Source organism: Sesamum indicum, linkage group LG10 (genome assembly GCF_026168435.1).
Source record: "Sesamum indicum cultivar Baizhima isolate 11 linkage group LG10, ASM2616843v1, whole genome shotgun sequence".
Taxonomy (NCBI): Eukaryota; Viridiplantae; Streptophyta; class Magnoliopsida; order Lamiales; family Pedaliaceae; genus Sesamum; species Sesamum indicum.
The window spans coordinates 502488-525397 of NC_142666.1; the positions used below are offsets into that span (position 1 = coordinate 502488).

A 22910-nucleotide genomic window follows, 5' to 3' on the forward strand; every position below is an offset into this window, starting at 1 on the left:
TCAATTTAAAAAATACAAGAGATAAATTATTTTTTTGTTCATTAAAAAGATAATTTATTCATTTACAATATCACGAAAAGTAAATTTGCATTAAACCCGTATTTGATTACTCAAGTTGATATAACGTAACTATATAATCAATCATTTATATTTTATTAATAATACCGATGTTGCTATATCTTTTAGTAGTTGTGTTTTAGTTGAAAATTTCATAGTAATTACGGGTTAATTATAAATATATTTGAAAATAAAATATAATATTTTGCATGATCAGAAAATATGTTATATAGCTAATGAGACTTAGTTAATCAGAAAATCTCACCAACGTGCGAAGACGTTATTCTATTTTAATAATAGGTGTTGATTAGACAATATATGATAGATTTTGATGATCAATATATGATTGTTATAGTTGTCGATTATTAATAAATATAAATATTTAATACTAATAATCATAATTAATTTATTCAATAAATAATATTTCAATACTTTCATTCAAATATATAAATATCTTATACAAAATATACAGATTGATAAAATATTTTAGATAAACTTAACCAAATACCCTGTAAGCGATCTGATGATATTTTGTTCACAAACATGTTGGCGTGCTATGTGCACCATAGGTGTCATTATAATATTATTAAATATTGGAGTTAACAGTCTAGGAAATATTAATGCGAATGGGAAAATAACAATCCTGTCTCTCTCTATCTCATCTCTGTACTCCATACAATATACGAATGACGACCCCTTGAATCAATTGATATTGTTTATTTTCTTTTGACTTTTCTACGCATGTTGCCCTTAACTTTTTAGATGTTGTATCAAATCAATCTTAATTTTTCAGAACATTAAAACCATGTCTCGTTTTTGTTTTTATTCCTTATGGGAAAAATGGTATTTTTTATCCTACAGTTTACAGATAGAACACATATGTTCCATAAGCCAAAAAAAATAGAAAAAGATAGTATTTGGACAAAAAATTACTATAATTTTTTATCATATGATCGAATAAAAATATGCTAAATTTATAAATTATGAGATAAAAAAATACAATACTTTTTATTATGTAGGACCAAACATGCAATTTTTCTTATTTACTGGCTCTCTCCTTTAGATTTATATTTTTTTTCCCTTTTCTTTTCTCTTTTTTCTTTTTGCACTTTTTTGGGGCATTAACATAGAACATTATTTGATATGTTAATTAATATTAAAAACAGACAGCCCAATATTTGAATTTTGAGGGGTTTTGCATTTTATCTCATAACTATATGTTTTTTTTTTACATTCAACCGTCCAATTTTTATATTTTGTAGCACTTTATAGTTTTTGGTGAATAATAACAAAATATTAGGTTTGCTAATTTCACTGTATATGAGAAAAGGAAAAATAAAAACAAGAAACCCAAATTGCAACATATTTGAAAACCTTAAACCACCATAAAGTGCGTGTTTTCACGCAAACAGACTATTTCATTATTTGCCAACCAACCACATCAAATTTGTACTAATGTTTTTTTATTATAGGACTCAAATTAAATCTACAATCTCTCGATATTAAGAATCAAAATTAAAGAAAAGATCTTATTGTGGAAATACTTCATTAATATAAAAATTGAAATTATTACTTAATATATTGGGGTTAGCATTCTCTTTTTGGTACTAAAATAGGGGAGTGAAGTCGCATAGGTAAAGTATTCGGTATTATTTAACTAAAAATCTTTAAGTCAGCATTAAAATAAACAACATTAATACCAAGACAGCATTAGTAAGTTTGAGCAGTCCAACGTTCTCTCGTGGTTTGCCGCAGCCTGTTCCTTTCCAGGATTAGTATTCCATTTTCCATGTCCTGAATTCAGGAGCAGCTTCTATTGTGAAAGTCGCTATTTATTACGAAAAATCTATGACGATTTTAGTAATCTTTTCTTCTTCTTCCTTTTTTTTAATATATTATTATTATTGTTATCTCTTGTTAATAATAAGTGAAAAGTCTGTCTTTAAATAGTGGTCCGAAACTGAGACAATTCTCACTTCAACTTGAGAATAAGCCACTCTACGAACCTCCCCAAAATCTCACCCACAACACCTTTTCATCCTCTAGTTGTTTAGGCTTTAATGGTGTTCAAACTCTCTCCGGCATCCCCCGCCGGAAAATGGCTGGGATTTGTCACCGCCGTCTGGGTGCAAGCAATTTCTGGTAACAATTACACTTTTTCTAATTATTCCGACGCGCTCAAGTCCCTCATGGGCCTCACCCAACTCCAGCTCAACAGCCTCTCCGTCGCCAAAGACGTCGGAAAAGCCTTTGGCCTTCTCGCGGGACTCGCCTCTGATCGCCTCCCCACACCCGTCATCCTTCTAATAGGTTCCATTGAGGGATTCATTGGATATGGCGTCCAATGGCTAGTCGTTAGCCGCCGAATCCAACCTCTCCCTTACTGGGCTGTAAGTATATGTAATTATTAATTATACATTAATCCCTTGAAGAGATGACTCAACGAAATTTTCTAGTTTATAGATGAATACAGTAGCAATAATATATTATTATTCGGTGCAGATGAGTATTTTTCTATGTATGGGAGGAAACAGCACGACGTGGATGAACACGGCGATTCTGGTAACATGCATTCGGAATTTCCGGAAAAATCGTGGCCCAGTTTCTGGAATTCTGAAAGGTTACGTCGGATTAAGCACAGCTATTTTCACTGATATCTGCTCAGCGTTATTCGCCGATGACCCGGCGAAATTTCTGCTGATGCTGGCAATTGTTCCTTTCGTCGTTTGCCTGACCGCAATCTTTTTCCTCCGAGAGATCCCGCCGTCTTCTACGGCCGCGGAGGAAAGCGACGAGACTAAGTACTTCGGCGTAGTTAACGTTCTGGCCGTTATTATAGCGCTGTATTTGTTGGCATTCGACGTCTCAGGGCCTCACGGCGGCCTATTTTCGCAAGTCTTCGCCGCAATACTTTTGGTTTTACTCGCCTCCCCTTTGTCTATACCAATTTACCTCGCGGCAAAGAGTTTCATCCGGTCGGGAGCCGACACGATAGACGCTGAGAAAAGCGTGACGGAGCCATTACTGGCGGGCGAGGCAGAGAAGAAGGTGGTGGCGACGTCGTTGGAGGAGGTGGGGGAGAAGAGGAGGCCAGTTCTGGGAGAAGAGCACACGATAATGGAGGCTCTGAAAACCGTAGACTTCTGGATCTTGTTCGGGTCGTTTCTGTGTGGAGTGGGAACGGGTCTAGCAGTGATGAACAACCTGGGGCAAATGGGTTTGGCTCTCGGGTATGCGGATGTATCCATATTCGTTTCGCTGACCAGCATATGGGGATTCTTCGGGCGGATCCTATCCGGGTCGGCTTCAGAATACTTTATCAAGTAAGCTATATTTACTTCCCTTTCACACAGTATTCTGCAATTCCTTTTATTGCGTGCGTAGTTACCCTTACACACTTGCATACCAAGTATTAATTTGGGGCATACCGTATATGCTTTGGCGTCAGTGGAATATACTTTACGCAGACGCATCCCCCAATACTTTGATTTGCTTTTCAGCTTGGCGTTTTCTTCCCTTTTTGGGTCTTTCCCAACCTTGAAGTATGGTTTTTTTGAAAATTTTAGCCTAGTGATGTGAAATTTTATGATAAAGCAAAATTTAATTGATAATTTACTCTTAAAATTGCGCTATCATTTTTCTTTTACTGAAATACGACAAGTATAATTTACTTGCTACGTGATTTATTTGAATTTTTTATTTAGGCTCTTTTGGGATAAATCTACACCCCTGCTAGAAAATTACTACATGTTCAAAAGTTGTTTGATTGTTTGCTGCTAATGAAATTTTGTGAAAATTCTAACTCAAATTTGATTTACTTGAAATTGGATCAATTATATGACTGAGTACAGTTTAGAAAAAATGATCAATTAATTAGATGATAAGTCAAATTTGTTTTGTGATTGATTTTATTCGACAAAATCTAGTTGGAATAAAAATTTTCCAGAGTTGAAAAGAAGTGATTAAAGATCTTACATATATGCATTGTATGAAGGGTGGGATAAAGTAAAAAGATATAGCTTTTGAGTTCTATGCAATTGCAATGGATGGGGAGGGAAAGAGAGTGGGCGCATTAGACTTTTGAAAGTGAGATCCAATTAAATAAGAATGGGGCCCGAATTTGGTTCCTTCTCAGAGATCTAATTCTGCTCGTACTATTACCCTCTCATGCCATCCAAAGGTCAAGTCACAATTCCATGGTTGATTTCGACTCATTTTCTCTAAAAGATACGCGGATTTTACACCTAGTAAAGCTACCCTTATTTTCATTGTCATGGACCATTCTTGGTTAGATTTTTCAATCTTCATTCTCCAAAGCACATTCAAAGTCTTTTATCCCCATCCCCACCGACCTTAATAATGCCAAGAACTTACCATGTATCTCAATGTCATGCCGTTTGATTTGATTTGAACGTGCCATGTGCTACCAACAGTTGTAGCAAAAGATGAATTTGGTTAGGAGACTCGTTGAGCAATTGTACTTGTCTGCTCACTCTGTTTGTCACTATATGTAGGAGGGCCGGAACACCAAGGCCAATTTGGAATGCAGCTTCTCAGATTTTAATGGCAGTGGGATACATCCTATTGGCTATGGCTATGCCCGGATCGCTGTACATTGGCTCCATTGTTGTGGGTATCTGCTATGGAGTCCGTCTAGCCGTTACTGTTCCTACCGCCTCCGAACTCTTTGGCCTCAAATACTACGGCCTCATATACAACATCCTCATCCTCAATCTCCCACTCGGCTCGTTCCTCTTCTCCGGCTTGCTGGCGGGCTTCTTGTACGATGCTCAGGCGACGCGCACGGCTGGAGGCGGCAACACGTGCATCGGTGCCCACTGCTACAGGCTTGTGTTTATGGTGATGGCTATTGCATGTGTGATTGGGTTTGGTCTTGATGTTTTGCTGTCTATTAGAACAAAGAGCATTTATGGTAAGATCTATGCTAGCAGGAAAGCGAAGAAATCTTCAGTATCTAATCTCCAGTGAGAATGGAGGGGACTGATGAGAGAATTTTTCTCAGTGACGTCCTGGTCTTCGGTGGTTGTGGTGTTGGGTTTTGTCTAGCATTCTTTGGTCTGTTTTCCCCACAAATTGTGATAGTAGAATTGAATTATTTTTTTTTTTGTCCATCAAATTATAGTATTAGTAAAATTGTATGATACAATTTCAAGACTCTTCATTTAACAAAGGTCTTGATTTGTTTGATTTGTGTATTGGATGATGTAATTGATCGAATTATTAAATAGAAAAAAAAATGTTATTTTACTCTGATATGATGGTTTCATCTCTTGAAATGTGGCAATCAGTGTAGAAGGCCATACTGAATGAGCCCAAGAAGAATTAAGGCATGCGAAGGACTGCCGAATGAAGTGGGCTGATTCATGATTCATGGATCACAAGTAAATTACAACGGCTAATTTTAAATTTTTCATAATTCATAAATATTTTTTATTATTTAAAAACTTTAATTACAGTTCAATTCAAGGAAATATTTGTGGTGGGTGTCGAGATCACCAAAAATAATTCCTACTCCCACTTTCACAAGTGTAGTAGAAATTATTTTTGGTGATCTCGACACCCATCAAATTTTGGCGCCGTTGCCGGGGACTGGCGTTTTTAAGAAGATTTTTTTTTCTTGTTACTTGATTTTTTTTGTTACTTGGTTTAATACTAAAATCTTCTCATACAGGTGAGCTTGAATCTGATTCGAGATTGAGAAGACTGGACGTAGATTTCGAAAGGAAAACCAAGTAAAAAGTTGAAAGGATACCCACTTCTTCCGAGTCATAGTTAGCACAAGAGATATTGGACACTTGGAGTGAACCATTGCACACAACCCAATTGCAATCATGTGGGCCAATACTCAACAGTTTGGGATTAGATACGGCAATCCTCCGGTGAATGAGGTAAATATATCTTCCATTTATGATCGTTTTGATAAACTTTTGTCCCTTGTTGAAAGAGTTGTCGAAGAAGAATTCCAACAAATGGAAGCTTGTTGAATATGTAATTCTATGGCACATCCTACCGATTTGTGCCCTATACTTCAAGAAGAAACCATCGAGCATATCAATATTGTTGGAGGACTTTTTGGACCACCATAAAGAGGATATGATCATCATTTCAACATATACAATCCAGGAAGGACATATTACCCCAGTTTTAGCTACGTTTCGCAATCTCAAAACTCATCAGAAACTTGCTTGGCTTACTGATTTTGTTTACCAACTTGATATTCATTCTTTTCATCTTGTCATTACCGATTTTAACCCTGCCTATTTGGGGTTTGTAGCATCCCTATCTCTTTTACAGGAACCTACATGTTACAGACAGGTTTTTGCTAGTCCACAATGGGTGGACGCTATGAATCAAGAGCTTTTGGCACTGAAACATAATGAAACATGGGAGGTTGTTCCATTGCCTGCTGGCAAACAACCTATTAGATGCAAGTGGATCTTTAAGGTCAAGGTAAAGGATAATGGTTCCTTGGATCGATATAGGGCCCGATTAGTGGCCAAGGAATACACCCAAGTGGAGGTTGTGGATTACACTAAACGTTTTCTCCAATTGCCAAGGCAGTCACCATACCAATGTTCTTGGCTATTGGAACTGCTAAACAGTGGCCAATTCACCAGATTGATATTAACAACGCCCTTTTTCCATGAACACTTGGATAAGGAGCTTTATACAACTGCACTTGAAGGCTATGTTGTTCCTGCAGGTCATGTTTGTTGTCTTAAGCGCTCTTTACATGGGTCGAAGTAGGCATCGCGTCAATAGAATGAAGAGTTCACACGCAGTTTGGAGGCTTATGGTTTTCATCAATCTGGGCATGATCATTGTTTCTTTAGCAAGACAAAGGATTTAGGTTTTGTTGGTCTCTTGGTTTACATGGATGATGTACTAATCATGGCACCTATAGAGGCTTCAGCATTGTTGCAGAGCTTTGTGATGAGGACGCGCATGTTCTTATTTTGCGCTTTTATTGGTAAATAGCATTTCTATTAGTTGGTTAATGCATCTGATGGTTGGCGTGTGCAGCTAACGTGGAGAAGTTAGGTTAGTCTGTTGGCAGATATTTTTCTTTCGACCGTCCTTATTATGTATTTCTCCAAACTATATGAAAAGCTCTCATCTTTCCATGGATTTCTCCACGTTTTAATCTGCAAATCTCTGTTTCAACAACCAGTTTGTATCCTTAATCACAAGTCACACACACACACACACACGGAGAGATTCATAACCACTAAAGTACTACCAAAAATACCAAAGAAACAGAGACACCCACCTCCCACACAAATCTATAATTAAAAATTACAAGTAAAAAACCCATATTATTAATCTAATCGCAGAAGAGGACAAAACCGGACAACATATGAACGTTAGTAATTCCACAATGCTCTTGTGTTTCAGACAACAAACACGCCGTATTACCCGCATTACAGACACACCCTCTCTTCTCCTAGAAAATTTTAAATCAAAATCGAGTTTAATTAAATTTGAATTAAATATATCAAAAATTAAGAGAAAATAGGATGTAGGAAGCACACGTTGGAGAGAGAAGAGGATATTGTGACATCAATTTTCAAGAAAATTATGTGATTAATTAGACCAAGATTCTTGCTCTCTACCTTTGTTTTTCTTTTTCATATCAATTCAAGATGTTCTTCACTAAAAAATTCACCTCATTACTTAACATCTGGTGTGGAAAAGTTTATTAACATCTAAATTAAAAGAAATAGGAAAAAAGAAAAAAAAAACGTATATTTTATTAAATTATAAGTTAAAACATTGTAATAAGTGGACCAACTACTATACCCTATAGGAGTTTTGTTTTTGTTGTATTTATACTTATATAAAAAAATATTTTTTTTATTTACAATTTACTGTTTGTGACACAAGGACACTAAAATTTAAAATATCAATTATATTTTTAAATATTTATTAATATAATTACTTATTTATTTTAAAATATTTATGTCATTTTCTAATCCCAATATACCATCATATAAAAAAAAAATTATTTTTCACTTGTATTATAATTAAAAGCGCACAAAAAGTCCGTAGCACACGGTGGATAATAGTAATATATTTATAATTAAAGGACAATTATAGTAATAGTTTATTGTGATTCTTTATTTAAAAAAGAAACAGTAATTATACGAATACATTATTATTTTAATAAATTTAAGAATAACTCAATATAATAAAAAAATATTAAACATAAGATTATATTGGAGTTTGAATTTGTTGAAAAATAGGTATGGTTTGAAGTGTTTATGTTTAAAAGTGTATAAATAAATAGCTGCAGAAGCATACTTATAAGAAGCAAATGTGGTTAGCTCGAGTGGACCCGCACAGGGAAGCATTTAATGCGAGCAGCGGTAAGTAAATGCACTTCAGTTTTTGAAAACTAACACTGACCGTTGGATTCACAATGCACAACCTTGGCCGTCCGATAAATATTAAATGCTTCCCACCAGCTTACTTTCCCTCTCTTCTTCCTCCTCCTCCTCCCTCTCTTTCACACACAACACACTGAAACGCTACAGCCACCTTCTCCGCCACCGTTCGGCTATACCCAACTCTGAATTACTCGCTGAAACATACCTCATTGATTCTTGGGAAGAGATGAAGCAGCGTTACTCGTGGAATACGGCTCTGTTTTTACTTGATCCAAGTATAAAACTTGTCTTTTTGTTGTTTTTTTCGTATTTGAGTTGCAAAGTTTCGAGCTTGGGATCAATGTCGTCCATCGCCATTTCCTACGGTGACAAGGGTTCCGTTTTCTGTGGTTTAAAATCGGATGGGTCACATTTGGCTAATTGCTATGGTTCGAATCCTGCTATTGTTCATGCAACCCCAAATCATTCACCTTTTCTTGGTTTAACCGCTGGTAGTGGCTTTGTTTGTGGACTTCTCATGGATTCAAACAGACCCTTTTGCTGGGGAAGTACAGGGTTCATCCCAATGGGTTTGCCTCTCCAAATGGTTAGGAATTCAGAGTACTTGGAGATCAGTGCAGGAGATAATCATTTGTGTGGATTGAGAAAACCCTTGATGGGGAAGTTGAGAAACACATCTTTAGTTGACTGTTGGGGTTATAACATGACAAAAAGTTACAGTTTTGATGGGCAGATCCAATCTATATCTGCCGGTTCTGTGTTTAGTTGTGGTTTGTTTGCTCAGAATAGGAGCGTTTTCTGCTGGGGAGATGAGACTGCAAGTAATGTTATTGAATTGATTCCTAAGGAGCTTAGGTTCAGGAAGATTGCTGCCGGGGGGTATCATGTTTGTGGGATTTTGGAAGGGGTTTATTCTAGAGTTACTTGTTGGGGAAGGAGTTTGGATCTTGAAGAAGAAATTTCAGTTGGCTCTCTTGTGTACACTGCGCAGCTTAATATGGATTTGGCCCCTCAGGATCCCATGCTTTCTATTGTGGGGGGGAAGTTTCATGCCTGTGGGATTAGAAGTTATGACAGAAGAGTGATTTGTTGGGGTTATAGTGTCGAAAACAGCACGCCGCCACCTAATGGTGTTAAGCTTTATGAGATTGCTGCAGGGGATTACTTCACTTGTGGAGTTTTAGCTGAGACATCTCTGTTGCCGGTTTGTTGGGGTGTCGGTTTCCCTTCAGCGCTGCCTTTGGCTGTTTCGCCTGGACTATGCAAGTCGACACCGTGTTTACACAATTTCTATGAGTTTAACAATGCAAGTGCACCTTGCAGTTCTCCTGGCTCTCATATTTGCTTGCCATGTAGCACTGGTTGTCCTAATGAAATGTATCAGATTGCTGAATGCAATTTGACATCAGATAGGCAATGTGGATATAACTGTTCGAGTTGCAGCTCTACTGAGTGCATTTCCAACTGTTCTAATGCGGGTAACAGCAATAGTGATAAGTTTTGGTCAGTGCAATTGCCAATCATTATTGCAGAGGCTTCTTTTGCTGTGTTCTTGGTGAGTGCTGTGGCATTGACCGCAGTTCTTTACGTTCGATACAAGTTAAGGAACTGTAGATGTTCTCCTAAGTCCAAAAGAAGTAGTAGTGGTTCTTTCAGTAAGGAGAGTGGGAAGACTCAGCCAGACTTGGATGAGCTGAAGATTAGGAGGGCTCGGAAGTTTACTTATCAGGAACTTGAGAGAGCCACTGAGGGGTTTAAGGAAGAATCAGTGGTCGGAACGGGTAGTTTTTCATGTGTGTTCAAAGGGGTACTGAAGGATGGCACCATAGTTGCAGTTAAAAGGGCTATTGGTTCTCCTGACCTGAAGAAGAACTCAAAGGAGTTTCAAACAGAACTAGATTTACTTTCAAGGTTAAATCATGCCCACTTGCTCAATTTGCTTGGTTATTGTGAAGAAGGCGGAGAGATGCTTCTGGTTTATGAGTTCATGGCTAATGGTTCCTTGCATCAACACCTCCATGGGAAGAACAAGGAACTGAAAGAGCAATTAGATTGGGTCAAGAGGGTCACCATTGCAGTCCAAGCGGCTCGTGGGATTGAATATCTTCACGGTTATGCTTGTCCCCCAGTAATTCACCGGGACATAAAGTCTTCAAACATTCTCATAGACGAAGAACACAATGCCCGTGTTGCTGATTTTGGCCTTTCCTTGCTTGGACCTGTCAATAGTAGCTCCCCGTTGGCCGAATTGCCTGCTGGCACACTTGGATATCTTGACCCGGAATACTATAGGCTTCATTACCTCACAACCAAATCTGATGTTTACAGTTTTGGCGTTTTACTATTGGAAATCCTCAGTGGTCGGAAAGCCATTGACATGCAGTGTGAAGAAGGAAATATAGTTGAATGGGCTGTCCCTTTGATAAAAGCTGGCGATATAGAAGCCATTCTTGATCCAGCTTTGAAGCATCCATCTGATCTTGAAGCTCTTAAACGGATTGCTAATATAGCTAGCAAATGTGTGAGGATGAGAGGAAAGGAGAGGCCGTCAATGGACAAAGTGACTACAGCTTTGGAGCGAGCACTTGCTTTGTTAATGGGCGGGCCATGCAACAACCAACCGATCTTGCCAACTGAGGTGGTCTTAGGAAGTAGTAGGTTGCATAAGAAGTCTTCTCAAAGGTCTGGAAACCGATCAACGTCTGAAACAGATGGCGCAGACACAGAGGATCAAAGATTTGAGTTCAGAGCTCCTTCATGGATTACTTTTCCTAGTGTTGCCTCTTCCCAAAGGAGGAGATCGTCTGTCTCTGAATCGGATCTTGATGGGAAGAACCTAGAAACAAGAAATGTCGGAAATGGCACCGGTGTTGGAGATGGATTGAGAAGCCTAGCCGAAGAGATAGGGCCGGCTTCTCCTCGAGAACACTTGTACTTGCAGCACAACTTCTAACAGCCTTCGGAGCAATGTAATGCATAAATGCAGTTGATGGATATCTCTTTATGATCACTGCTGGTGGAGACTTAACTCATTTGCCCGAATCTTTCTTGTAATTTAGCTCTGTCACTGCTCATATTATGCAAAGTAGATAGGAAGCTCTCATTCTTTCATTGATGTTTTTCTTTCTGAGCTATTTAAATGACATACACTGAACTGTATATTACTAAATTCCTACAATGTTCAGTTTTTTCAATCTCGTTTTATCTGTTCATGACGGCTGTGGGCAAGGATAAATTCTTCTGTTTGTCCTTTTCCGGTTTCTGCTAAAATTCAAGCTGGAGCATTGCAGTCCCCACCATCACTGAACATCTTGAGATCAATGAAAAAGGTAACTATTTTCTACTTCATCAACTTGTAGTAGTGTTTAGGAATAAAAAGGAAAAAGTAGATAAAGATTTTTACATCAACTAAACAACATAATACAACTACTGACACAGTTTTTGCTTACTGGTTCTCCTTGCAGGCGAGCTGGTCGACGGGCTTCCTCCGCCTGCTGGCCGGCTTCTTCTGCAATGACCAGGTTATGAAATCTGCTTGCATGATTATATAGCTGATGATACTTTAATCTTTGTGTAGATTGATCACCATAAACAATGCCAAGATTGACGCTCAATGGGAGACAGTTATTTGGCACTGGATGACCCGTCTATTGGTCAACGAAATTCTCCACTGTTGACGCCCAGTGCCTCAATCGTGAAGATTCGCCCACATGAATGGCAACTATGACAGGCTTGTCCACTTACTTACTCCTCACATTGGTAAAAGAAATAAAAGACACAAGGAAGAAGTCCATCCTCACCAGCTCAATTAACATGTCTTGGCATCAATATGCGCTACTGCTGTTGCGGCTGTCCGGGAATTTGAGATCTTCTTCCCAAGCAATCCAGATTTGCCTAAAGACAAAAAAATATCAAGAGTTGTAGGATGAATATGAATTTTCAGAGTGGTAGATGTTGAATTTACAGATCAGTACGATACCCAAAACAAGCTTGATTTTAGGCCCATAGCCCAATTACCAAGATTTCTTTGGGGCGTTGAAATTTTGGAGTATGGATGACAAATAGCCCAATTTGGTACTCCTTCAACTCTACGTCATGTCCGAAACTGTATAATGGTCCTTACGCAATTGGCATAGGCATGCGAATCGGTAATAATAGATTTCCTCACTGTCTACGTCTACCCATCATTTCACACAAATTCCTTTCATCGTTTTCCATTCTTATCTCGCCCGCGTGAACCACTTTTCGCACCACCAGTTTCAGTCCCAAGCACTCAAATATTCACCAAAAAAGAAGAAAGAAAATATTGATTTGTTGCATATACACCGCACAAAACTTTCCCTTTGACTTGGTTCAGCTCCTAAGTACTCTTGTCACGAGAATGATAGCATACATGCTGCCGCTCGAATTTTTCTTTTAGTTTAGAAAGAATGATTAATTATGTTGCGATGTAATGCAACAACATTTGCACTATAATTGACGAAAGTGACTAATTCTGATTTGAGCAAGAATTTTCGTCAATCTTGTCAAAATCAATTATTCTTGGGTTCTTGCACCATCACGTTGCAATCTAAACCAAAATCATCACTTAAGCCTAACAAAAAAGTTCTCAAGTCCAAAATAATGAATTCATGAGAGAAGTGGAGGAATCATGAAGTCCAAATTACAGTTTAGATAGAAATGCTTGTATAAGATATATAGTGGGGTGTGTGTGCGTGTATAAATGGGTTTGTGTTGTTGCATGTGAACAGGCACGCTGCTCCTCACAAACCAACTGTTTCACTTGTGATTCCCATATTTGCTCTATCTTTTTATTTGTCTTAACCTGACTTTTAACTCATTCTCTGCAACTCTTTACGCTGAAGATCCGCAGAGAGCATGGGAGAACTACTGCTCTTCCCTCCTCTCTTATTTTCCATCCTCTTCTTCACCTCACCCTTTGTTTCATCTTATGGTTCTCTCTCTCTCTCCCCCCTTCTTCTCTCTCTCTAAATATATGTATACAGGTGTGTGTGTGTGTGTGTGTGTGTTGTGATTTAGAATTCTCATTGTATTGACATTTGTTTATCGCAGATGGGCCACTCTACGATTCGTCTGCTTATACTGAGGTATACGAGGTTTCGACAGTCTTTCTTTGGCTTAATTGGGATATTGTTTTCTCAGGAGTGTACGGAAGTCTACGTTTTACGCAGAATTCTTTTAATCTACCGTTTCGTCCACTTGGACGTATTATTTACAGTCATTCAATCCTAGGATGTCCTAATGTTGACATGGCCAATAATTTCAACTTACTTCAACTACATACTTTTCTTACAACGCAGTGCAAATTACAACCTGAGGAGCCACTTTACAATGGAGGGATGCTCAAGAATCAAGAACCAAACATAGAACAGGTCATTCTGGATAATGGTGATCGGCTTCACTCGCTATCGTTCCCACTGACAAACCTCAATCAACGCACCAAATATTGCTTTTCCAGCTGAGTTCCTTCTCCTTTCTCTACTTCCGCATTATACTTAAAAACTGGAACAGTTGCAGTCTTGTAAACAAACAGTTGAATGCGAGTAAATTTAAGCAACAGACTTGAATTTCTTGTGATAACGAACATACTATTGCATCATACGACAGTTTGGATCAAGACAAACGATGCGGATTCAGCTCTCATAAGGACCAGCCTCGTCACGGAAGAAACTACGATAAAATGCATAGGGACTGTGATTGCAAAGCAGGGCTGCTGGTCTTTTCTCAAGGGTGGATTTGTATTGTCGTCATCGTCAAATTCATCTAAACTTTATATCCAGGCAATTAAATATGCTTTCATTTAATAGTTTGTTCTTTTCTTACGTTGTAAATAACCAGAATTTACAGTAGAAGAGTTTCTTATTGTTATTCACAGAGTTTAGACAGCAGAGATGTCAATTTAGCAATTGCCAGTGCTTCTCTGCAGCCTTTCACTGAGGAACAATGGAGATTGAATCAAGAGGCAAAAATCAATGAGGTCGGATTCTTTCAGCTCTACGAAAACAAAAACTCATCGTTCTAGCGAAATTTTCTTGATTGACATTAATGGTGAATTCCTTTTTCGTGCTGATGTGTTCTTATCTGATATAGGCAAGGAAGCGTGCTGTCACCATTCATGTTTCAGACAGACAGGGATCAGAATTGCACGGGGCAGCAGTAAGAGTAGAGCAAGTCTCTAAAGACTTCCCATTTGGATCTGCTATAGCAAAGACCATTATTGGAAATTTAGAATATCAGGTTTGTATGCTCTTTTGTTTACACGCACATCAGCTGGATATACTGCAAAGTAAAGCAAAAAGGGCTTATGATTTTGGTTCTTACTCAGAAATGGTTCGTCGAGAGATTTAATGCAGCGGTGTTTGAAAACGAACTCAAATGGGATGCAACAGAACACATACAAGGGCAGGTGAATTACACCATACCAGATCAGATGCTGGAATTCGTTCGAGCAAACCAGATAATTGCAAGAGGCCACAACATTTTCTGGGAGAACCCCAAGTACACTCCCAAATGGGTTCTAAACCTAACTCGTAGCGACCTGGAATCGGCCGTCAGCTCCAGAATACAAAGCCTGATGAACAAATACAAACGAGAATTCATTCACTGGGATGTTAGCAATGAGATGCTACATTTTGATTTCTACGAGGAACGACTAGGGGCTGATGCTACCCTGAAATTCTTCAAGACTGCCAATGAGGCCGACCCACTAGCAACGCTTTTCATGAATGAGTTCAATGTCGTGGAAACGTGCGAAGATGTTGATTCGACTGTGGATGCATATGTATCAAGAATGAGAGAGCTAAAGCTAGGAGGGGTTTCGATGGATGGAATTGGACTCCAGGGTCATTTTGATGTGCCAAATTCTCCTCTAATGAGGGGCATTCTTGACAAGTTGGCTACTCTCGGACTTCCTATCTGGCTGACTGAGGTTGATATTAGCAACAAATTCAACAAGGAAACACAGGTTAGTTTATCCATCTCCGCCTAAAATGATCAAATCACCATTTGTCAGTATAATTAGTATCATCAGAACATGGTTGTTTGCTTTGTTCACAGGCTATTTACTTAGAACAAGTTCTGAGAGAAGGCTTCTCACATCCTGCTGTGAATGGGATAATCCTGTGGACGGCCCTCCGCCAAGGTGGCTGCTACCAAATGTGCCTTACAGATGGTGACTTCAATAATCTTCCGGCAGGCGACACAGTTGACAAGCTCTTAAAAGAGTGGCAAACGGGTACTTTGGAGGGCCGAACAGATGAGCATGGCTCCTACAGCTTCTTCGGGATCTTGGGCGAGTACGTGGTTACTGCAAGGTATGGCAACAAAACAGTCTATTCAACATTATCGCTCTCACGAGGAAAAGAAACCAAACACTTTAACGTTCAATTGTAACTGGATTAAAATTGTCTGGATTTGATCATCATCAACACCATTTACTTTAAGGTCCCATCTGATCAAGATTCTGGACAGCATTATAAACGAACTAATTAATTAGCCCACGATGTTGATTAAAGAGCATGATTAGGAAGATTAGTGGATAACACCACAGGGCACTATGAGGTTGAAACCCAACCATCTTGTCTGAATCCTGGTAAATACTTTGCATTAATACAAGATCACTTTTACCAGTTCCCATTTCAGCTTTGCCAGAAATGGCTAAGCAGATATGAAACTAGTCCTGCTTTTCACATTCCATTCCAGCTTCAAAATCAATCCTTCAAAGAATGTAGGCAGAAAAGCAGATTGCGGAGGAGAAAAGGAAAAGAAATAGTAGAAACAAGAGCAGACAAGTATAAAGCTATGCTTGTAATTTCCGCAATGGCAACCCCTTTTTTCAGACATCAGACTACATTTTTACACACACACCCGAGGCAGAGTGCTTTTCCTGTCTAGGTTAGACCCTCTTCAGTATCTTACAAAGATTTCTTGGACAAATTTTAAGTAGCAAAAGATTACACTGTGATGTAATAGATTATATGGGAAATTCAGAATTCCTCTCCTAACAACATAAACTTTAAACTGATCAACACCTTTTATGGGAGGGAAGAAAGAAAACCAGCAATACATATACACAATTCAGGGAAAACATAAAGACGTTTAAGTCCTACGCTGTCAGCAAATTAAAATAGTGAGAAAGTGGCTCCAACGGTTCAATTTCCACACATCCTTCTACTTTTTTCCCTATCAAGGCTCGAGTCTTAGGCTGTGCAGCCCAAGCAACAGAGGAACAAAGCTTTACCTTAAAATTACTAAGAAAAAATGGATAAAATGAGAAGTGTTGAAGCAATGAAGCCTGCAGCCCGGAGAGCTGACGGGCAGTAAACTCTAGCTGAACCCCCCATAGCCATATCAGCCATCCATGATCCATCTGCCAACATAGCTTGAGATCCCGACCCAAAATCTGGTTCGGGGTCCGACCCTGTTACCCCTAGCGCGGGTCCTGAATCAGACCCGGCCATGGGCGTTGTGTCTGTCCCTGGTAGAGACGTCTGAGCATTAGTTGACCCTGTTGCCGTCGTCGTCCCCGATAGAGATGTCTCAGCATTAGTTTCCCCTGTTGTTGCTGTTGTTGTTGTTGTTGGGGTTGGATCTTTTGAAGATTTCTGACTGCAAAACACAGCAAGAAAATTGTGTGATTTCACTGCTGAGCACTCGCATTCAATGAGATTTACACTGAGATTGATTATCTTAGCTAAAGACTCATGGGTTAAAAGATAACTGCTTTCTACAATTATTATCAAGAACTGTACCTTACAAACCATATAATCAAGATTTTTAAGACAAAATAACAGATTAATATTGAGGAACAATAATACCAACTGGAATCAAGTAATAAAGATCAAGAAAGATAGGAAAAACAGGTGATTGAAATCAACATTTTCCTTTACCTTGGCATTGAGGGGCAAAACGTCACCGTATAATCCGCGCCGGAGCAAGTGAAGGTGCTTGTGGGATCATCATAAGCGTAGCTATAGGATCTCGGACAAGCCGACTTAAACATCTGAGAGTAAACAGACGGCCGACACGACGCGGGTGAGTTAAACGCGCCGCTGCAACAATACTCCGGGCTCCCAAACGCCTCACACGCGCTCTGGCAAGCTGCCCCACCCCTAACCCGAAGCTCCGACGGGCAGGCCCGGTTGAGATCCGTCACGCAACCGGTCGAAGCGCACATGCCTGTACCGCCCGTTGCTTCGACTATCATGGGCAGATTGTATCCATCGACGAGGCTGACGTCATAAAAGTCTAAACCTCCAGTCCCAAGCGTGAACTCTGCAAGCGTGGCCGGTGGAGCTGCCCCAGACCCATTGCATTCTGCTTGACCCGACCCGCAGTCTCCTGTCTGGCAAGTTCCAGATTCGTCGGAGAATTTGCATCCGGTTCGGCCCCAGAACCGACCTGACCAGCCGGCGGGAGCGAGAAATGTCCGAGAGGAATCTTGAGGGAGCTCGAACCCAGTGCTGTCGAGTGTAGGACTGCCGGCGTTGGCTAGAATACCGGGCCATACCGTGTGATCGCATTTGTTTACGAATGTGAATTTAGCTCCAAATGCAGCTGTACAGGAGAAAAAAGGGGAAAATCCCACTTCAGAGGACCACACAGTTCAAAGATCAAAACAGTTCTGAAAAATAAAAAGAAAATGGAAACGTTCCCACTTCAACAAAGATCAAAACAGTTCTGAAAAATAAAAAGAAAATGGAAACGTTCCCACTTCAACAAAGATCACAAATTTATGCCAAAAAGAAAAAAAAGATCAACAAACCCAGTTCGAAACATCAAACATTTGTCAAAAAACCCACTTAAAAGATCTATATTGAAAACGTGAAGATATATGTAGCTAAAACGAGAGATTTTTATGATTAGTTGTACCTCTGGAGAAGAGGAGCAGAGAGATTTGGAGGGTGAGAATGAGGCTTAAGTAGGAAAACCAGAGATCCATGAAAGCGTTGCTTGAAGCTAACAAGCTGTGGGTTCCTTTCCCCCCTGTTCTTTTTTGAGGTGAATGCTTGGGGGGAAGGGCAATGGCAGTCAGTTTGTACTTGAGCAGGCGGCGAGGCGCAGTGTATTGAAGCAGGAGTTGAGTTGAGTTTCTGGTGAAGTGCTGGCGGAAAGCTACGGCGAGAAATGGGGATATCTGGGTCTACTGATTACTGAAATTAAGTGCATATATTTCTTATTATTTCTTGGGGGAAAGCGAAAAATAAAAAGGTAAAAGACAAAGACAGGGTGGGAATGGGAAGGGGATGGGGACTCTGGAAACTACACTACACACACTACTTTGGTCTTTGAAACAGCAGCCACTGCCACCAGTTCTCTCAAAATTTCTGCAAAACTTTAATCAATCATGTGTTTTTCTATACATATTTGCAAACTTCAAACTTACATGAAATTGTAACTTTTTTTTTACAAATTGAGTAAATATGATGTTTTTTACAACATTATGGGATTTACAATCATGGAATAACTATAACTTTATATGTAATATAATGTATGTAAAAGTTCATTCATATATGTGTTGGAAGTTGGAAATTCATGAACTTTTGATCTAAATAAGATGGCCCATGATATCGATTGTAGTCTTGTTTTGTGTTTGTAAAATCTCTTTAGGGACACCTTTATGTTTTATGACTCGATATTTAATTGTGGAGATGTTGAGTTCAAAATGAATATATATATATAGATTAAAAAAAATTTCAAAATCTTGAATAATAATAATAATTTATATTAGTCGTTAAGAAGATAGGCCAAACATTTATGTATCCCATGTTCATAACACAAGATCTCAATGATGCATCTACATACACGTACCTACCTGTTACTGAGCGATGGTGTCAAATCATCTAAACTAAACACTTTGAGGTCAATTGACTGCTGAGATGGCAGCCATATCTGCCCCTCGGATATACCCTTCAATTCTGTCAACAATACTTTTTCATAGAGCCCGGATCCAATATGATTAAATTTAAGTTAATTATATAAAAAGTATAATATATTAGTATGTTAATGACATCTGATTTAATTGACGAATACAAAGCCCTATAATTTTAGACGTCATGGGTTAGAATTATACTTTATGTGTGAAATGTTGTGTTTACTAAATAATAAATTTGTTGTTTATACTGTAATAATAAATGGTAATTAATTTTTGTTTATTTGATATAATTGATTTAATTTGTTGTTTGGCTAAGTTTATAAGCTCCTAAAAATATTTTATAAAATGTAGGTTTATAAGTACCAATAAAGTATTTGACAATTTTTTTTAAATAGCTTATAAGATCTCAAAATAAATATTTTAGATTTTATAAGCTCTTTAATAAAAAAAATTAACTTTCATAACGTTTTTTATAACATCTTATAAGTTATATAAAATTAATCATAAAATAAAAATATTCTCATTCACACACTTACATACACTCCTCTCTCTCTCTCACACACACACACAAAAATAGACTCTTTCTCTCTCTAGAATTTAAAATTTTTTTGTTACTATTTAATTTTTTCTAACATTTGAAAAAGAGAAAATATTATTTATTTAATAATAAATTATTATATTTAAATAAAAATAAGACTAATATTTACTAAAAAAGATAAAGACATTATAAATTATATGACTAGAAATATCATGCATTAAAAAAGAAAATACAAACTATATTTCAATATTAATATCCGACTAGTATGAATGTAAATATATATTATTTTTATTAAAAAATTTAGATAATAATACGTTATTTTTTATTATAAAAAATTATTTATTAAATTTTTATTTGAAATTAAACTAAATATGTGTGTTTTAAAATTTTTTAAAACAAAATATTTCAAGAAATAACAATTTATTTGATCCTAATAGTATCATGCACATTATAATTATTTTACCAATAAAAAATCTTATTATGTTAAGCATCCTAATATCTTATAAAATGTTTTCATATGCTATAAGATTTAATATCTTATTTTATCTAAACACTTTATAAATTTATTTTTATAATAAAATTGAACGTTTTATAAACTTTAAAATATCTTACAAACTTTTACAACTTAGATAGCCAAACAACCCTTAATTTGGACAGGAATTAAATCCCCATTAGAAGATTGGGCGGAACAGAGGGAGTGGGAGCTTTAAAATGGGACAAGGGTGTCCCGCTTTGGATTCCTTTTGCTCGTCTTTTGATGCATTTAGGTTTGCAGTAGTACCTTTGACCCACACATCAACATCAAGACCCCAACATATATTATATGTAAATCTAACCCTAAATTTCACTTAGGCCTCAATCTTTTATTAACAGAATCAAATGATGGAAACTTCAATTTTATTATTACTCAAAATTATATGGTGTAAATAATGATTAAATTTATTTTCTTTTTCACACTCCATTCTAAGCAACCAAATCAATTATTTTTTTTAATTAAATATAGTGAAAACTATTGTTTGTAAGACGTTGTTACCAAATAGAACATGTGATTGTGTCTTAAAAACATGTGATTTCTTCAAAAGGTTGTGATCGAAAGAAGGCACACCTGTGATGTGATGGACCATTCAACCACTAACAAAGTTACCAACTTTGTGTAACAAAAGAAGGTTTTTTTTGTTTTTTTTTTTTTATTCAAAAGAAGGTTTTTTCAGGGTATTAAAGTCAATATTATTTTTTTTCACTTTCAATAAGAAAAAAAAAAGGGGGGCGGGTTTTTTCTTTTTCTATTTTTTTTTTTTTTTGAATAATGGTTTTGAAACCGGGGTTAGAATATTGATCTGGACTAGTTGGGCTGAGTTCAAGCTAAGACCCAAATGACTACGCCCGTATTAATGATTAGTAAGGCCTAATTGGGCCCATAGGCGTCAATTTAACAATATTTAAGAAGGTTACTTTCAATCTTGATTGGTTAACGGGCAAGGTCCAAATTCAAGCCCAATATTTGTGAGTTCCATTCTAGCTCGTAAAGCAAATGTGCAATTGGCCCAGCCCAATAATTGGCTCTTTTGTATTATTTTTAAATAATAAAAATATTTTTGAGAAAATAAGACAGATTAATAAAATAATATATTTGGATGACTATTTTTATTTTCTTTTTGGAAAAAACATGTAATTAGAGAGAGGAAAGGGTAACCCTATTTAAACTAATTGGGCTCCCAACCCCCAAGGTAGGAATCAACATGATAACTCATAAATAATTGCAAGTACCCTATTCCTATATTTATTTTTATTGTCTCTCAATTTTTTTATTTTTTTAATATTTTTTTCCCTTCTAAATTTTTCATTGTTTCTCTTCTCACTTTCACAGCCCATTTTCTTCTCTCATTTTATTTTCATTATTTTCTCATTTTCTAGTTTTTATTAATCTAATAATATGTTTTTAAAATAATAAATAAATATTTGAACGTGCCACATATACTGGTATTGAATTATTAAACTGCATCCCTCAAATAAACTCATAGCATCATACATAGATAGACATATGAGCTCAGAGTGCTCTGTTTCAATGTCTGAAGAGAACAGACTAGTTGTCTCTCCATTCTACTTGTCTAGGAAAAGGAACAAAATGAAAAATTTTGACCCAACAGAAAGCTTTAATTATTTCTAAGGACAGTTCCTAACTTAGAATTCCCAACAAAAAAGCTTTAATTATTTCCAAGGACATAAATTTTTGCTTCATTACAAGTAAGGACAGTTATTACCAAATCCCATATTTAAAGTAATTTAGCGTGAAGGACAAAAACATTCTCTTTTTTGCTGTCTGATGAAAGGCTACAACTGGAACAGGACTGTATGACTACGAAGCAGAGCAGCAGCAACTGCAAATTCTTCATGTGCTTTTGTTGCTCTATAGTCTATACCAACTTCCACCAACACCTATTCCAAAAAGTAAAAACTAAAGTAAAACAGTAACTATCAGAAAAGGAACAAAACCAAAGTAAAAAAGATTGTAAAAGAAGAAGTAAATTACATTGGCACACTTCATGTTAAGTCCAAATACACAAACTCCTCTATTTTTTGTAAAATTTCAGTTACAACATTTGATATTGTAATTGTTATTACAGGTAGACCGTCTGTTCAGTATCAAAAATTTACACAAACCTCCCTACGGTACAATGTACTAACATTGTTGAGGAGGTATGCTTGTAATTGTGCAAAAGGCATTAATTGTTTATGGATTTAGATGTAAAGTTAAGGGATGCCAATATGATTTAGGGTAAATCACAACAAATTCATTTAAAGTTTGACATAATTATGAATACCCCTAATTATTTGAGAAATTACAGATACTCCTTGATGTTTGATGAAATTATGGAATCTTTGAGTGAAGATATAGAATTATCAACTTTGCTCTTACTGTATTTTTTTCTTTTCTAAAAAAATTGCAAGAAAAAGACGAGGTGAATGAAAAATTTTAAAAAAATTATAAAAAAACATTATCAACTTAGTCCAT

The 22910-nt window shown here is 37.2% G+C and overlaps 4 protein-coding genes across 9 annotated transcripts; 3 read left to right on the forward strand and 1 right to left on the reverse strand.

Annotated features, from left to right (window-relative positions):
- Window positions 1–2014: 2014 nt before the first annotated feature.
- Window positions 2015–5331, forward strand: LOC105172967 (protein NUCLEAR FUSION DEFECTIVE 4). Its single transcript, XM_011094593.3, has 3 exons — window positions 2015–2447; window positions 2560–3380; window positions 4572–5331. The coding sequence occupies exons 1-3, from the start codon at window positions 2118–2120 to the stop codon at window positions 5044–5046; spliced, it is 1626 nt and encodes a 541-aa protein (XP_011092895.1). The 5' UTR covers window positions 2015–2117; the 3' UTR covers window positions 5047–5331.
- Window positions 5332–8366: 3035 nt separating this feature from the next.
- On the forward strand, window positions 8367–12649 carry LOC105172965 (serine/threonine-protein kinase-like protein ACR4). 4 transcript variants are annotated; one of them, XR_016067859.1, is made up of 3 exons: window positions 8367–11515; window positions 11742–11794; window positions 11930–12648. XR_016067859.1 is itself a non-coding variant. In XM_020697130.2 (1 exon), the coding sequence occupies exon 1, from the start codon at window positions 8530–8532 to the stop codon at window positions 11416–11418; it is 2889 nt and encodes a 962-aa protein (XP_020552789.1). In that variant the 5' UTR covers window positions 8367–8529; the 3' UTR covers window positions 11419–11659. The 4 variants fall into 4 exon arrangements, 1 of the variants encoding a protein (XP_020552789.1); XR_016067860.1 differs by having other exon boundaries at window positions 12043–12648; XR_016067858.1 differs by having other exon boundaries at window positions 11742–12649.
- Window positions 12650–12738: 89 nt separating this feature from the next.
- LOC105172963 (endo-1,4-beta-xylanase 5-like) lies at window positions 12739–15985 on the forward strand. Its single transcript, XM_020697346.2, has 8 exons — window positions 12739–13419; window positions 13539–13573; window positions 13787–13943; window positions 14094–14266; window positions 14362–14463; window positions 14577–14723; window positions 14812–15450; window positions 15543–15985. The coding sequence occupies exons 1-8, from the start codon at window positions 13344–13346 to the stop codon at window positions 15876–15878; spliced, it is 1665 nt and encodes a 554-aa protein (XP_020553005.1). The 5' UTR covers window positions 12739–13343; the 3' UTR covers window positions 15879–15985.
- LOC105172964 (thaumatin-like protein 1) lies at window positions 14894–18789 on the reverse strand. Of its 3 annotated transcripts, XM_011094589.3 has the most exons (4): window positions 18357–18783; window positions 17375–18041; window positions 16726–17093; window positions 14894–15792 (listed from the first exon to the last, which is right to left on the reverse strand). In XM_011094589.3, exons 1-3 carry the CDS (start codon window positions 18424–18426, stop codon window positions 16736–16738), a joined length of 1095 nt encoding a protein of 364 aa, XP_011092891.1. In that variant the 5' UTR covers window positions 18427–18783; the 3' UTR covers window positions 14894–15792; window positions 16726–16735. The 3 variants fall into 3 exon arrangements, with proteins under 3 accessions (XP_011092891.1, XP_088742142.1, XP_088742143.1); XM_088886016.1 differs by lacking the exon at window positions 14894–15792 and having other exon boundaries at window positions 16500–17093; window positions 18357–18782; XM_088886017.1 differs by lacking the exons at window positions 14894–15792; window positions 16726–17093 and having other exon boundaries at window positions 17371–18041; window positions 18357–18789.
- Window positions 18790–22910: the final 4121 nt, after the last annotated feature.